This window comes from Catharus ustulatus, chromosome 5 (assembly GCF_009819885.2).
Source record: "Catharus ustulatus isolate bCatUst1 chromosome 5, bCatUst1.pri.v2, whole genome shotgun sequence".
NCBI classification, from domain to species: Eukaryota; Metazoa; Chordata; class Aves; order Passeriformes; family Turdidae; genus Catharus; species Catharus ustulatus.
This window is the reverse complement of record NC_046225.1, coordinates 39,117,856-39,136,148: the sequence shown is the minus strand read 5'-3', so window position 1 is coordinate 39,136,148 and position 18,293 is coordinate 39,117,856. Positions and strand designations below refer to the sequence as shown.

General features: G+C 35.5%; 1 protein-coding gene across 2 annotated transcripts in view; it reads left to right on the top strand.

The window, feature by feature from the left end:
• Positions 1–3,332, top strand: part of VEGFC (vascular endothelial growth factor C) — a 75,352-nt gene extending 72,020 nt beyond the window's left edge. For both annotated transcript variants that reach the window (XM_033059327.1, XM_033059328.1), the window contains exon 7: positions 510–3,332. In XM_033059327.1, coding sequence (XP_032915218.1) covers positions 510–624 — 115 coding nt within the window. In that variant the 3' untranslated portion in view covers positions 625–3,332. The remainder of the gene's footprint in view (positions 1–509) is intronic.
• Positions 3,333–18,293: the final 14,961 nt, after the last annotated feature.

The following is an 18,293-nucleotide window of genomic DNA, read 5'->3' as shown; positions in this document are numbered from 1 at the left end:
TCTCATTGTCAAGATCGGAGCCTCAGTGACACATGTAGCCAAACCTCTCTCAGGTTTATCAAATAGTCAATAAGAAGAGAAACAGTCCTGGGTAGGAGGATGATCGATTTGGTTATCACCTGATTCTGCATTACCACCTCCAATTTGCAGAATGCAGTAAATTATAACAAATCAATTTGACTACAGAAATATATCCTATTTTCAAACTAAAACTTTGAAAAATACTACTCAAGATTGGAATATGACTACAACCAGCAGTGTGATAAAAAAGATCCATGTGTATCTGTTGCAATAGAATAATTTCAGTATCATTTGTTATTGTTTCACTGTGTTTTGTGAAGAATAGTTCAACTAAAATTGTTGCAAGAACATAAAAAGTTAAAATATATGTATTTGTAGGAACTAAATACTCCATTGAGAAGCAGCAATGTGAAGGCACACAGATTTCTGCTCCAGTTAAATATGAATGATCATGTTATATTAATGGCCACTTTTTTTCCCCTTTTTAGTTGTTACAGACCTCCGTGCACAGTGCGGACGAAACGCTGCGATGCTGGATTTTACTTCAGTGAAGAAGTGTGCCGCTGTGTACCTACATATTGGAAAAGACCACTTATGAATTAACCAAGAGAGCACTACTTGCCACGTTGGTGTACATTTTTCCATTAGAACAAAAGAACAACAGAAACTTTGCTAATATTTGGAATTAAATGTTCACCAGAGACCCTGTGGGACTTTCAGAGACAGACTTGTGCTTTTCTCGAGATGTGGAAAGCAAATGTAGAAAACAACTGGGGTTCACATTTTGTAAAGAACTCAATAAGGACTTATTTTCTGTCAATGACCAAACAGCCTAGGTTTTCCTTCTTGTGATTTTTTTTTTTAAGAGATAATGACTATATAATTTATTTCCACTAAAACCATCATGCAGCATTTCTGTTTATAGCAGTAACAATTGTTAAAGCTCACTGTGATCAATATTTTTATATCATGCAAAGTATGTTTAAAATAAAATGGAAATCGTATTATGTAATAGTGAGAATGTTTAATCATCTGCCTAAAAAGGAACTCGGATTCAGCTCTATTTTCTGGATTCTTGACAGGGAAGGAAGCAATAAGGAGAAAGCACTTTTATGAAGGAAGGCTACAGACATTTCCTTGTACCTGTTATGTTTGCCATTTGGAATAGAGTTATATGGAGGGTTTTGTGAGCCAATGGTATTTCTGTCTCTAGAATGAAAGTAGCAAAGAAAGTACAATTAATAACAAGGAGAACATTGGAGATTCTGTACGTTGCCCAAGTATAAGGACTATGTTTCAAGCACAGCAGCAACTACTCACATTCCAATATATTCATCTCCTATTTAATTTATTGGTGTCATTCCCAAGGAGAAGTATAAAATAGTGTCTGTTCAAGGTTATTGGCATGAATGTGGAACTACCAACACTGGTTTTTATTTAGCGTTACAGGCTGCAGCTAAATATTTCAAAGTGGTTTGATGAGCACGTACGTACATTACGTAGTCAATCAGATCTTTTGATCCATATGTACACATGCCAAAATATTTTGAAGGGAAAAAATATTGCAATGGGGACATAAAAGGACTTACACCAGTCTACTGTGGACTGACACAGTCTCTACATTAAAAAAGTCTCTTTCAGAAAATGTGAATTCAAATGTGAATACAATTTTAAAATAAGGTGAGATTTTTAACTTGCATGGAAAGCGCAATCTGTTCAAAATTAAAATATCTCAGAAGCTGGATTGGAGTCCTTCACTTACAGAAACTTGGTTGGGTGCAGAGTGGAACAAGCAAAACTGAAAAGCAAGATTTTTATGACAGGAATAGTCAGATCTGTAGAAATAATTGTTCTGGATCTAAGCAGCTGTTCTTAAAAAAGTTGTTAATGAAATAATATTACATCATAGAACTTTGGCCTGGAGGGGTTGCTTTTCTACTCTTTGTATTTCATAGTTCCTAAAACATAGTGAAAGTTCCTGCTAATTACTCAGTCACATTGTGGGTTGAAGCAATCTAACAGAATGAGAGACACTTTGAGGCTTCACACTTTCCACTGTCTACCTGCTTATGCTATGTTCTTCCTAAGAGCCAGGTATTTATTATCCAAATAGCATAATAGGGTCAAATTTAGGCATGCAAATACTGAACAATGTCAGCAATCACATTGCTTCAGCAATCACATGCAGGTAGAAACATGGATGACAATTTAAAATTGGTGTATAACTTTAGCTGTTATAACAACTCACACTTCCCATTAGTAGGTTTAGCAGTCACACAAATCATCAGTGTCTAAATTGGTAATACCAACCTAAAAGCTAGAGGTTAGTGATCAAATTTAATTTATTATTCAAAAAAACCCAAGTATCCACTTCTCCAGGTTACCTTCTTGATAGAAGCCTAAAACCTTAAGAAACAACTAAATAACAAATGAATTACTGCTCTGACTTGACTTGGCAAACCAAAACCACTACACTTGTATTAAGACTTGAAGAAAAAAAACCAAAACACTGTAGATAAAGATTTTTAAATTACTATCTCAGCCCAATACAGAAGAGAGATAGTGAAGAGAAAGACAAACCAAATCTGGTACCAGGAACAGAGGCTAAATGATCAGGTATCTAATTAAGCGATCAAAAATATACTTGTGGTTAGAAAGGAGAAGGGCACAAGTGAAGGCGGAATAAAATCCACATTCCATCAAGTAATTCCACATAGATTATAAAAAATGCATGTTAAATAACTATGCAAATAAGAAAACCAAACCCTACTAAACTGAGCAATGATCAAATTTCTAAATTTTTTTTAAAGGGTTCATGAAAATAACTACCAAACCCATTATGGCTAAGCAGGTACTTGCATTTCTAGTGAGTGAGCATACCACACTTCAAAATGGTAAAACTCATCTGACTAGGGAAGGGAAGACAGAAGTTCAAAAATGAGATCAATGAACAAGAGGCTTCAACTTTATCACAAACACCAGTATTCAATAAGAATTACTTTCTTGGATGCATGTTTTTTTCTGGTTCTTAACTTTCCAAGTATTGAGACTTTTTGGCATAAATTATTCCAATCTAAGTAAAATAAGAATTTTAGAAAGCAAATTCCTGACTTTTAAAAGTTACCACAAAATCAGGTTTATGTCTGAGCAAAGTGACTAGTTAACCATTAAAATTTTGTAGATGCAGAGAATAATACATACAAGCAATTGGTAATATTTCATGATAATCAGAATCTTCAGTTCTACTTTCCATGAGCACGTTTTATAAAAACGCATTATACATAACACAAACATCAGAATTATTATCATTACTATTAGACAGACTCTACAGATTCTATGGGATAAATGTGATTCCATTTATCTCCGTACTGTCATAAAAAAATCTGTAGAACAGGTCTTCCTTGCATTTATTACATAAAGTAGCATATAGGTTACACAATTTTCAGTTTTTTAAGTGATACTTGATTGTGATCTCTGAAATTTTCATCTTCCCTTCAAACCTTGATATTCTTAAAAAATATAAAAATCGGTTATAAGATTCAAAGAAGATTTGAAAATATACATAATAATTCTATATGCGAGTTATTCTGCACTGACTCCAAATAAAAAGCTTTTATTGTCATTTGTCTAAAATCCCTGTAACTGGTGCAAAAATTACAAGGTGGTTGGGAGAGGGAGAGCGCATGTAACTGCAGTAAATCACGTTTAATAGTAAACAGACTTATGCTCGCATTTCATCAGGAATTTACAGCAGTTTCTGTACTCTTTCAATACTGTACTCTAGGGAGACCATAAATTATGCAGGGTAAACCCTCTTTACCTGCACTACCAGAGGGACATGCTGTTTATAGTTTGAGTGTTGTTAGTCAGCTGACATGTTTGTTTAATTCATGCTGAACAAGTTGATATTAAATCAGGTCTCTCAGCTCTATTTGAAAGACCAGCATGAAATCTTACATATGTACTGTATCATCTTGAAAGGCTTAGTGTCAGGATTGCTTTCGGTATTCTCATTTTCAGTCTTTAGATCTCAATTGCAACTCCAGCTGCCCTTGAATTTTAGCATATCTCCCATGTTTTTGAAGAACAGCCTCCTAGCACATCTATACCAAAAGACAGGAATGGAATCATTTATGCAGTAAACTCATCAGCAGATTAGCCTGAGGGATAGACTGTGTTCTTTTAAATATTATTTATTTTATATTAAATTTAAGGATATATTCTTAAAAGATTGTGATATAAATATATTTAGTTTTGCATCATTTGGAGGTACAAATGGTTGCTGTCAGGTAGAAAAGTTTAAAAGTGGTCAATTCAGATTTTTGAGAACTTTTTAATTTAGAAAATATATAGGATGAATTCTTTAAATAATAGGTTTTTTGTGTCCTTGAAAAACTGAAAATAATAGTTGATAATTTATTTAATAGCTTCTTTTTGTTCTCTTTCTTTTTTCCTTTTGCTTTGCAGATGAAACTAATGGGAAAGAACACAGGACAACCTTCTAATTGATTGATGAAATAATAAGATCAAATGGACCAGGTATTTAATTTTTTAAAAAATAATTACTATTAATGGCTAATAAGAACTAATGAAATTAAGCCATTTGAATACAAGTTTAAGACTCCACACTATGCTAGAGATCGCAAAAGCTCTGGAGAGATGAAAACCTTTTTATACGTCTGGACTCATTTTATCTATACTTTTTTCTCCCAATGTTGTAATGGAATGTAAACAGTAGAAGGTGTTAGGAGGTCACCAATTTTATAATTACAAGTTTTAAAATTTCAGTAACTTTTCATTAAATTTACATTTTTTCTGTAGTCTGGATCTGTGAATCAGGGGACCTTATTTCAGCTTGAGAATTTACTGAATTACAAGTAGCACCTTCCAGAAAATATAATAAAAATCTTAAAACACAGTGCTTTACTGTTTTGTATAACCATTTCTACTTCTGGCAAACAACTACAGAAACCTCTAATAATTGTATATTACCATTTATTCCCTTTTCTTCTCAGCAAAACCCTGTCATGGAAATAACATCCTGTAGATTCAGGTATTTTTCTTGTTCCTGAGTAAGGATATTGTTTCCATTCATGACAGTCACTGACCTTTCAACTGTGTTTCAGCAAACTCTTTATCTGTTTTCTACATTTATAATCAGCTGTGTGCGGTCACTGAACTCTTCCCCTTTGCTCTCTTTCTCAAGTTACTTCTCTTATATTTCTGTACCATATCTCAGTCTCCCCATAAGGATATCTGTATTTCCCTGTCAGCCTTTTTCACATATCACTGTTAAGTCTAACCCTTCTATTTCCCTTTTATATCCAATCTCTCACTCAAAATAGCATTGCTTTCTTCTCTATTATCATGAACACTGCTTTCTTGTCTCTCTCTTAAATAATCATGCCAACATAGGGATCAATCTCATTTTAAATACCTAGAGTTACTCTTCATTACACATACGTGCAAGCAAGTGTTAAAAAAGTCTGAAACTTCACATTCCAAGTTTGCAAATCCAATCTGTCCAAACAAATAATAATAATAATAAAAATAATTACAGTTGAGAGCTCCCCAAAGCAAACTTGCAAAAAAAGACAACAGATGCATTGATCACCCTAGCAGATACCACTTGAAACAGAAAGGATAATTTATAAACAAAAAAACAATTTATAGTATCATTCTCCCAGTAAAAGAATTCAAGCTTTTATTCTGCTGGATTCTCCATACTACCCCTGCAGTCTTAACAGTGCACTCACCCATTCTTGAATGCCCAGCACAGCATTTGGCACTAAATTCAGCCTTGTTTTTGAATTTATGTTCGCATCTCATTCATCCTGTGAGTGGAATAAAATCTTGGTTTCAAGGGCAGGTAAGGAGACTTCTCATATATAACCCAAAAACCCTGGGGTCTGTGCTCCTCCTTAGGACAGATGTGCTCACCACCTGCTTTACAGCACTGTGAAGACAGATTAAATGGGGTTATGGAATCTTTCCCAGAAGGATAACGTCATTTTTAAGGACAGATACTATTTGTAAGCTCAAATCTTACATCTTATGCATGTAATTTTTATGGGCCTGCACCCTGGATGCAGAACACTTTTGGGTCAATGTAGTCCATGGGTTACCATCAGGGTAGATACTATTGATTTCAGCTTATCCAAATAGTTTTTGTAAACCATTTAAGAGATACTTATTTTAAATTACAGCAAATAACGCCTAACTGAAGCACAAAAATACCTTGGATTTGTATGGCTTTCAGAAAAAAAAAACAACCAACAAACAAACAAACATACAAACAACAAAAAAACAACAAAAAACCAAAAAACAAATCAGACAGCTTCTAGGGCTAACTTGGAATGAAGACCATCTGTGTTAGGAAGTTCCTCAAACTCCCAGGAAGAAAAATTGACTCAAAAAAAAAAAAAAAGTCAATGCCATACATCTGCAGGAAGAGGCTTGTTGCTGATGTCACTCATTCTTTCTTCTGATCTGAATGGAATTATTCATTTCAATGGCATCACTGTAAGACTGATCAGTCCTCAGAGTAGCAAGCCTGGTAAATGTCATCAAGTACTGATGTTGTTCTAACATCACTGATTACTGAAGAAGGGAAGAACTACATTTACTCTGGAGTATTTTACCTGAAAACTCCAGGTTTCCAAGATTGGTAACTATAGCTGTTACAGCTCTCTAGCTTGAGAAGACACCATATGTAAGTTTTGTTCCTGTTGTAATGCAAAATGAACCAGCAGATACCTACTGGGATTTCCTGTTAGCTCTCTCAGAGAGAGCCAGAAATACTATGAAGCTCAAAGCATCCCTTATGGAAAAAGACAAAAAAAATAATAAGAGAAAACTGAACATCTCACCATTTATGATGCATTAGTTAAGATTAAGAGCATTTGTAACAACTTCCACTGACAGCAAAACCATTCATATGAGGTTTGGGAGGTTTTGAAACAGACAACTTAAACCAAATTGTGGTCTCCACTGTATTGTTCCTGCCATGAGAGTTTGCAACACAGTGAAATGCCACACCAAAACATAGCTAAGCCTTGAACATACTTACCAGTCAGTGCTTAAAATTTTCTTCCCACAGAAGAATCTGTAAAGAGTAAGATGAAAGAATATATTAAGGAAATATATGCAATTAATTAGATTCACAATTGATTATATAATCACTGTGAGCGATCCCTATATCCTAAACTTAGATCAAAAAAAATCCTCTTTAATTTGCTCCCAATTCATAGGAGGAAATTTCTGAAGAAATCTTCCATAACCTGAAGATGCACTTTGGCAAATGCTGAGAATGCAGGATATATATCTAAACTCTATCAAGGCATGTAAACTGATGACTTCTCTATTTAATCTGTGAGGTAAAATTCAGTAGATATTCATAAAGTTCTAACAGTTTTATGCCCAAAACTCAAGTGAAAGGTTCTCTTAGTTCTGTTTAAGTTACTGTATTTTGTATGAAATAAATAAGATTCAAGAAATGGAGAACTTAATATTCTAAAACTAGTGTGGTTGACTTGACCAGGAGTCCAGTACTATTTATTTGACCATCATGTTCTTGTAACAGAACACCAGATGTTAGAGAATGGACTGAACTATCTGGATGTTACCACCTGCTATAAGCCAATAGTTCTGGAAATTTTACAAGTATGGGAATAAATACTTTTCATCTAGTTCACGTGACTATTTCCCATTTCTCACTTTTGTCATGCTTCTCTTCTGTAGGATGTGACACGCTTTGCTCTCTTTGAGTAAGTGAGATGCAATGGTTCTTCAATGTGCAAACTCCACATCTCTTTGTATTGCTGTAACTTCATTAATTTGTACAGTAAATTGACACAGTTAAAATTTGTTTATACCTAAATTTTCAACTGCCTTGCCAGGTGTGCACTGGATTATTTTGAAGTATTTATTGGTTTACAATGCTTTTTTAATGATTATTTCGTACTTTATATATGCCTTGATGAAAACAATACATTTCCATTTCCTAAGCTGTCATCTTCATGTGTAGCAAGGTATAACCACTAAAAGAATTCAAAAAATAAAACCATTTTGAATAAAAAAACCTCTTTACTTAAATTTCAATGGTTTAAAAGCTATTAAGGAGTTAAATAAGATAGTAGTAATTCCACTTATGTCAGTAATAAAAGCCTGATTTTTTTCCCTTCAAACCATTCAGAGATCTGAGAGGCAAAATACTGCATTGTTTATATACCTGAAAAGTCTGTCAAGCATTCATCTTCAAGATTATCAGTAATTTCATGGCAAAGACTTGGGGCTAAAGTCAGGGCAAGTTCCAATTTGACGTGAGTGGAGTAATGCACATTCCCCTTTGGCTGACTGTGATAACCTCCCTGGGAATCCTGCAGAGCTCAGGGCTGCAGCTGCTGTGTTTGGGGAATTTTGGCCAATTCACACTCTATGAGCTCTGTATCTTCCACTCATGTTACAAAAGATGCTTCCATAAGGATTTGTGGATGCTCATGCAAACCAAGAGCACATTTTATTGTTAGGAAAGAATGGAATGCACTTGTATGTTCACAGTGCTTAGCAGCAATACTGAGTCATTGACACATGACATTCTGGTGGGATGATTTCAGGTGATGAGTGTTTAACTTGTTTTACAGATGTGAGAAAAAAGGTGGAAAATCCATCTTTTTACTTCCCATCACGCACCTTGAATGCTAAAGAAAATACAGGAGTTTAAGGAAAGGACTGGATTCACAAATCTAACAATTCCCCTAGTGGGCTTAAAAAAATTTAATATGAATTTCTGTGAGATAGAGCTCTACACATAGGCCATGAAATTATTTTACATCTTACTTGCATTGTTTCAGATGGAGCTGTCTACTAAATGAGAAGACTTAATTTGACATTTTCTTGCAGTAAAAAATTGTCATTGAAGCAATTAGATAATGTTCTGCTTGCCTGTCTTCAAGACCCAAATGTGCAAATTGATAGTTAACACTCACATGTCCAAATTTATCTTAGCAGCAATTAAAGAACAAAAGTAATTGCCTTTCAAAGACAAAACCAACATTCTAGAATTGATGAAAGCTGACCTGCTCTACCTATAAAGCCTTTTGAAAGTTTGATATCCCCCTTTGATATTATTAATTTATCCCTATTATTTGGTTACATTTTCCTTTGTCTTCACACCAAATAAAACAATCATTGACCTAAACTGTCATCTGCTGAGTAGAAAACTATAAGCAGAGAAGGTTGCTTAGCTGGATCATTCCATCTTTTGAGACACACTGTGCATGAGAAAAGCATCAAATATGCCCTTAATGTGATTAAAAATAATGTTACGAAAGCTAATTTCTTTCTTTAGTCAGAATTCTGATACATTCTGTTTTACTTCCAGATTACACCAAACAGTATGCATTTCTAACAGACCAATCTCCCTCTCATGCCAAAACACAGAAAAAAAAATATTAAACATACTCTCTAGAGATACTAAAATACAAATAAGACAGAGAACACTGCAAGGTTTTCATATAACTCCATTTAAAAAAATCACTCCAGTACTATTCATACATTTTGTACATTTTCAAAATATTTAAAAAACCATATGTAATTGAAAAATAAACACAATAGAAATAATTTTCTCTTGCATAAGCCATTTCAGACCAGAATTAGGCTGTTTTCCACACAGTCCATAAACAGCTGACCAGTTCCCATGACAAGATGCAAACAAGACATATCCTCTATTTCACTGCAGACTTTGATGAGAATTAAAAATGCTTGAAGTTCTGCACAAACAGATACTAAAATCTGATATCCAGCACTAGTAAGATAGGCTGTCTCACCATATTACATCTAATTCATATGGAATATGCAGTTTATATAGAGTCTGATCCCTTATAATATTTACACTACAACCACTGGCCAACTTTTGTGATCCATTTCTATCCTTTTCCTGCAGCTACTGTTTTTGTGAGAAACACCAGTATCTTCACAAGAGTAGAGCAACAATCTCCCTTCTGGCTCAGTTGGGTTCATGCATCCTTCTGTATGGAATCTCATAACCCCACATCCATATACATACTGCTAAGAGGCAGAAAAAAAACCCCAAAACCTGTATTGTCCAGAAAAGGGTAGTTGTTGTCTTTTGTTATAGACAATAACCGAATCAAGTTGAATTAAATAGCAAAACAACAATTTTTATTTTTGCGACCGAAAATACGGTCCTGGGAAGCCACAAGCGAAAACACGACAGCGCCGAGCCCGGGGTTGGCACTAGGTGGACACACATGCTGATCTGACCTCTACCGCATCAGACCCCCCAGTGTTCACCCATTGCCATCTCGGAGAGCCCAGCTTTATACAGTTTTTCTGGCCTGAGGTGAGAGTTTCCTTTGTTTCTGCTGCAGATTCTCATATTTAGATTAAATCCTTTTTCTGGTGCTGCCCTGGACAAAAGGTCCTTCCTGCGCGTCGATGAATCTGGTACTTGATATGTTCTTTATCGATGATCTTTTCCTGTTTAGTTGTCGAGTGGTTTCAGGATCGTTGAGCTAGGTTTGTTGATATGCTAATTAAGGCCTGTGTCTATGGCTCTGGGTGCTGGTGGCAGTGGTTTCTTTTTATTTTATTTTATTTCATACAACCTTCTTATATTATATAAACACAAATTATAACGACATATATTACATCTTTGAAAGACAGGACGAGAGACAGTGAGAAAAAATAATTCATAACAGTCCTGGATCTGTAGTAGAACCATCTGTTCCCATTCCCCCAAGGGTGCCAGAATTGTAGCTCAGTAAAGCTATTTCTTTTCTCCCATTACTTTCTATTGAAATTCATTATTTTAGTCAGTTTGTATAGAGAAATAGGTCTTGAATTCTAACATGCTCTTATTGGGAAGTGTGTCCCATGCAGAATTTAAATATTCACAACCAAGTCAAGCAAAAAGATGCCTAAATTACAGCATAGTTCTTGGTGACCTCTCACTATTATGTCCTTTTTTAATGATCAATCAAGGGAGTAGATATGTTCTTCTTTATTGTTAAAAACAAAATAAAAAATAAAAAAATCCAACAAAATTGAATATTCACTTCAAAATATAGAATATAGCGGTTTTTCCTAAATATTAACAACAGTTGCTAAATTGCTACAGATACATTTAAATAGCCAAAAAAGCTTATATATCTCTATAGAAATAAATATATGCATAAATGAATATAAATATATATATATATAAAAGTATATATACAGATAACTAGAGTAAAAAAAACCATCATCTGGGGTGAAACTGTTGTTTTGGGCTCCTTCCTCTTTTACTAGATAAAATATCATTACAGATACACAGGAAAAATATGATTGCCAGGAATAAAAAAACATTTCTTTCCAAATACCAAAATTTCCTTACAAATAAGAGTGAGAATTTTAACCTGAGCAAAGAAATTATTCCTCTGCTAGGTCTTAGATACTGCAGCAGTTTGCAAACCTTTTCAAGTGTGTGTCATGACACGTGATCTCCTCAGTATATATTGTGAATGACTTACAGAAAATGGGGATTTTTACCTATTATTGTATAATGGGTAAGAGCACATATGTTTATCTTTTTGTAAGACATTATATTTTAAGTAGTATTACCTGAAATTAATTTTATGTAAAATGGTATCAAGTCTCTCTGAGTTTCTGTCACCTTTTATCTTCACCACTTAATGTCTTGTGCAACCACTCTATAGGGAATTCTCTCCCAACATTGTTTCTGTAGTTGTTAGTTGATTCCCTATTCATCTCCCCACTTCCAAAACTAAGACCAACTGCTGTTTGCCCCTAGATCATACCACAGCCAGTGTTGGATCATCCAGTCTCTTGGGCATTTTTTCTGCCTACATTGATAGCAAACTGTAGTAAGAATGGCCCGAGTGTGGCATCACACAGTTTCTCTCCTAGTAAAGCAGTTCAGACTCAAAGTTAAGCGCAGCAATTTTAAACTTCAGATATTTACATTGCAGGACATTCAGCATCTCCTCTAATGAGACTCGCCTTCTCTTTGATAAGATGTGGTAATGAAAATATCAGTCTTCCCACTATTCTACATACAGTTTCTGCCACTTTGAGTCAGTTATTGAGCAATGGGGATCACACTCTCAATTCTGGTCTCTGTAGCAAATTTCTAAATTTGTGCAGGTGGGTAGGAAAATGTGCTCTGCTGAATGCAGTTTTGCCTTTCCAATTTCATTTTATGTGCTAGCTGCACAATAGTTACAACTGAAGACTGAAAATGATGTCACTGCACATAAAATTCTAATTAAAATGGCATTATTCTCATTATTTAACTGGGCATAGATACACTTACAAATTAGTAAGTATTTTTGGCTCTTTTAAGCAAATGCACAAATATTTCTGAGCTCATTTACTTCCTGAGTACAAACTTGTAGAGTAGTTGCTTACACTGGGTATATAATTCCAGCTGCCTTTCTACACAGCATGGTGAAACTGTACAACTTGTGGATGAAAACAGGAAAAATTATTACTTTGGATCAAAGCCCTCCACGTTTTTTTTCTGTGGTTGGAACATAGGAAAATTATGTGATGTTATACTCCATTCATTAGTATCACGTTTGCCCAGTAGTCAAGCAACCACTTGTTCCTAAGTGGATGACTGTGCCAGCAGCATTTTTTTGACATAAATTAAATGCATATTTGACATTAGTTCTGCGTCACTTCGAGTCCTTTCCAGAAATACTTTAAGTAGTAAGTCTAAGAGTACTAATTATGCATCATTCAGCATCACAAAACATATTTTTCAGCAATTACCGTCTTTAAATATTTAATCCAGTTTTACCCAATATTTGGAATAGGAAATAACTAAACAATCTCATTTTCAGCTTCTAAGTATTGGCAAAAATTAATTTCCCAAAAAAACTGCCTTTAAGATCTTATAGGGCAATAGCTGTCCAACCCATGTATGTGCCAAATTGGCTCCACATAAACCTTCTAATTGGTTAAAGCATTTCAAATGCCAATAGGAAATCCAACTCGCCCATCCAAAAACTCATAAAAGATGATAGGATGAATAACCTAACTGAAATACATCTGCACCAATGCACGCCACATGGACAGCCACCAAGAGGGGTAGGAAATCATGGTGCATCTGTTGCCATCACAGAAACAATTCTGGGCTTCTCGCTGTGAGTGAGACATGGAGGTGCTGGAGCAAGTCCAGAGAAGAGCAACAAAGCTGGTGAAAGGCCTGGAGAGCAAGTTTTGTGAAGGACCTGGGGATGTTTAACCTGGAGAAAAGGAAGCTCAGGGGAGATGATCTGGCTCTCTACAACTACCTGAAAGGAGGTTTTAGTGAGGTGGGAATAGAGCTCCCAAGTAACAAGCAACAGGCTGAGAGGAAATGTCCTCAAATTGCAACAGAGGAGGTTTAGATTGGATATCATAAGACATTTCTTCACCAAAAGGGTTTTCAAGCACTGGAACAGGCTGACACAGGGAAGTGGTTAAGCCACCATTGCTGGAGATACTTAAAAGACATGTAGATGTGGCACTTGAAGACATGGTTTAATGATGAACTTGGCAGTGCTAGCTTCAGTTTGGACTTGATGATTTCAGAGGTTCTTTCCAACCTAAATGACTCTATGATTCCTTGGATGCATCTTCCCAAACATACGACAGAGAAGAGTCTGGCACAAAAGAGACATCATACCCAGCTATGGCCAAAAGTACTTAAGAAAAAAGGGTATTAAATCTGAGATGTTTAACGACTCTGTTGAACTATCCAGAAGAAGTGATCTTATTCATGCTGTGTTTTAACTACTGACCAGAATACACTATTACTATAGAATAGTTAGTAGAATATTAAAAGGTTATGTCTGAGACTAAACTTAGAAAGTCTTATTTCAGACACCAAGCATAGCTGACACTTCAAGGTTGTCAGGAATAAATGCAAGGCCTACAGAAGACCAGGATTCACCTGGGTATGTAAGATGCCACTGGATATCTGTAAGCATTTGGATTGAATATTGAACTTTTACTTTCTCAGTTATTTCTTTTTATTGCATTAATTTCTTTCCTTGTGTCTGAGATACTTAATTCTTCAATTATATTACTTAGCTAATTCAGATAATATTAAAATTTTACTACCTTCTTATTCTAAGTGGATCCAGTATATAGCTGTAATATTGTTCCATCTCAACAGTACTTAATAAACTTCCCAAATACCAAGTTGTCTTTAACCATGTCAGTATTTTTATACATATACAAAGACACCGCTTGTGAGAAATGCTTATTCTAGGAATATTATCTTCTTATTCTAGGAATGTTATCTTGTACAACTTTCATATTAACAATCTTCTCTCCTACTGACTCTGATCCCACTAATAACATTTTAAATATCATTGTCAGTGTCTCCTGGTACACCTGAGAAGGCATTTGATCTGATACAATATGTAGTACTTGCTATTGTTCTAAAAATTGCCTCTATCAGCTTTTCTGTGTGAATGGTTTCTGAAAATTATGATGATTGAATTTGTGGTCAAGTCAGTCATTCTGAGAAAGCTCATAAAATCCCGAGAGACTTGCAAAGAACAATCAATCCCTACATCAGGAAGCAAAAAGGAAGTGCCAACCCAGTGGAAATTTATTTATGACATGTTTGAAGTCTGTTAAAATAACAAAATGCTGGACTTAACCATCAAACAGGGCCTATACAAAGGTAATTAAATTAAATCTTATTTTCAACAAGGGAATGGTATTCAAGTAACTATTTAAAAAAAGATTTTTTCTTTTAAAGCCACTCCTGGAAAAGTTGAAACCGAAAGGTAAATGTGATGATATAAATTACATTAGGCATCAGTGAGAAACTTTCCTTGAACTATATCCTTGCAGGAAATTGGCTAAATGTAGCCCCTCGGCGCCAAGGAGGTCATGAGCTCTGCGTCAGTGCTAATTCATTTTTTCTGACCGCATTGTGTTGGGAAATCCTGATTCCCAGTGCTGAAGTGTAAAACAAGACTTTGAACTCTATGGGATTATGCATATAATATACCAAATATTAATGAAATTTCATTTCCTTAAACATGCAAGGAGTGTATTTATGCAAAAAATGTTCCATGTATCAGTAATTATTTTCGTTCACTAAAGTTTCAGACAATTTTCTCTTCTGAAATGAAAATTGTGTTTGGAATTAAAACACTTAATCCAATGCAATTTTTTTCTGTTATTTTTTAGTTTGTCTCTGGAGATATAACCCTAATTAAAGCATTCTAAAAGTAAAAATAGCCTGTAACCACCTTTCAAGAATCTGTCAATGGTAAACAGATATTCAAAAAAAAAGCAAGCTAATTCTTATTTACAAAAAGACCACAAAAATAATTAATTTAAGTATGAGCACAGTAAAGACCAAAACCACCACACCACACCAGGCTTTTCCTCCAAGTCAAACTTGCATTTAAGCCCTAGCTTCTGCTAAATAGAAGAGTCTGGAATGCATGTCCTCAGAAGATGAAAAATATTAAGACACTTCAGCAATTAAACACCACAGTTAAAAATTTGCAAGTTGTATTATCCAGATAAATCAGTAGATGAATAGAAGGGACAAAGACTGGTAAAATATTCTCAAAGGTAAAGATTCATCATGCTTACAGCACACATCCCTCCACAGGCCAACTGCACTTGTACTGGCTCTGAGTATGCCAACCTTTAGTTTATACAGTGAATGTTGAGACTGGATTTAATAAAACTTGGGATAATTCTGGAATGTTACACTTCAGAGAGAAAAGATAATACTCTTTTCCCCCAATATGCAATTACTGTGCATGTAGAAAAGGGGTAGAATTCAGGACACTGTAAACCTGCTTTACAAATTTTCAAATCTTTGCAGATCCTCCTTGAAGACTCCCAGCAGCGTTGTACTGCTTCCCCTGCTTCATGCATCAGTATTCATTGTTTGTCTAGACAGAGCTTGCTGAACTACTTCTGTTCTATACTCAGCTTCCTCTGTAAAAAGGAATAGAAAGGACATGCCACAAGTAGCCCTAAATAAGTCACGAGAGTAATTTTTTTCTCTCCTCTGCAGGTAGTGAGCTTTGGAGAGTCACACCTGCAATTGGCATACCAGGCACACTCCTCCTGCATCCACTGCCACCCACAAAGCAGCCTTCTGAAATGGCTCTTGCAGAGTCTGGGAAAAAAGGGATGTCTTAAGCAGCAGAGCACAGAGATTTAGATAAGGCAGGATATCTTTTCCTAGTGCTAAATCTTAGCAGGGTGTGCAGTAGGACACATTGAAGTTCTAAGGGTTAGGACACATATCAGTCACCAGCAAGGAGGAGGGTCAATCCCACCAAAATATATATGAACTGCAAAGTTATTCTAGGAGGACAAAGTCTAGGAGGTGGCAAGAATTACAAGTTTGGGTAATGTTAGGGAACAAGTTGGCTGCTAATCACATACAGGAGGTGATATCTTTCTCTCCCTTGTGTGGCGCTTCCACGACAGGCAGATAATAGTTGTCAAAACTAAAATAAACAAAAATTTGCAGACACCCCAACCCTTGGCGAAAATGTTATGAAAGCTTTTGTTGTCAAGTTGTCTATCTTCTCTTTTCTCTGAATACAGTCAGTCAATAGGAGCTAATACCTCTTGGGAAAAAAAGTCTAATAAAATTTGTCTCCAGTTGCTTGTGAAAAGGCAGTAGTAGTTCAGAGCTGTTGGTTCTTTTCCATAGCGTCTTAAACTCTGACTTTGGAAAGCAGATTTTCTCCAAGCTCTTTGGAGAACAATACTTGCTCACTAAAGTCAGTACAGTAACTTCTATTAATAGCCAGTGTATATAATGGGTTCATAACACAGCCTTTAAATCCCTCCCAGGCATCATTGCCTTGTTCTTGCAAGCAAGAAGCCATTTATTATTATTTTGTATGCATGAGTTGTCCAAGAAGGACATTCAGGAAACCTTGAGCCACAGCAGCAAAGGCAAGGCTAGCTGTTTATATATTCGTACATATAATTGTTTAGGTTGGAACACACTTCTGAGATCATCAAGTCCAACCATTAACACAGCACTGCCACGTCCACTACTAAATGACATCCCCAGCACCAAGTGCAGGTTTGTGAACACTTCAGAGACAGGGATTCTCCAACTTCCCTGAGCATCCTGTTCAAATACTTGACCACCTTTTCAGTAAAGAAATTTTTTCCTAATATTCAATATCTAAACCTCCCTTGGCACAATATGAGGCCATTTCCTCTTGCCCTATTGCTTGTTAGCTGGAGCAAAAAATGCACCCCCAGAGAAAAGACTTTGAACTCGTATGGAACATGTCTTTTGGTCAGAGGAAAATAAAGGAGTTTATGTAGCACCCTATACAAGCATCAGATTTCATTCCCAGAATTAAACTGACCCAGAAAAAAGAAGTTTGTGTGTCCGTGGAACCAAAGTTTTGACTCTCTCAGCACAAAACAAGCCATAAAAAACTCCACTGCTCCACAGCATGTTTGGAGTGTTTAATACAAAACACAATGTCCATGGCTGACACAGAAGGCAGGCACATGCCTTATGCTTGAACTGCATTAGGGATATTTAAAAAATAACTTCTGGTAATGTGATCAGGTATCTTATCTAAGCTTATATTACTTTAAGAAGACACATAATTGAAAAACCTTAATTATACTTTTTTCTACTTTTTTATTCCGCTTTACTTCTCATCCCATTTTCCTAAATAGCTGCTACCAGTTTGAAATGGCAAAACTCTTGGGAGCACCTATCCAATTGCCACCCATAATCCATTTAGCATATGTTACATACTGAGTTTATTGTACCATCATTAGGGAGATGGTTTCCATTGCCACATGTCCATAATCATTAGCTGTCTGGCTTGTGCAGATTTTTAGTGTCATTTTTTGAAAGTGATTCGAAATACTACCCCTATTTGAGGCCAATACAGGTTACCTCATGCAAATAGATCTTGTTCTCTTCTTTATCTAAAGAATCTTTCTGTTTGTTTGTTTTAATTTCCTTGCTTCAGCTTGACTTCTGGCAATTCTAACCTCTTCCTACTTTCTCTGACCTATAAGATAAAGCTCTCTTTCATGCTATCTCTTTAGGGCAGGAGGGAAGAGGTTCTTTCTGAGGTCAGGATTCATCCAGATAAGCCTGGAAACATTTCTTTGAATGGTGATGGGTTTGGGGTGTTCTACATTTTGACTTGCAATTGTTTTCTGCATTCGAGTCCTTGACCTATTTAGTTCAAGGTACTCAAATCAATATATTGGGAACAAGTTTCTCT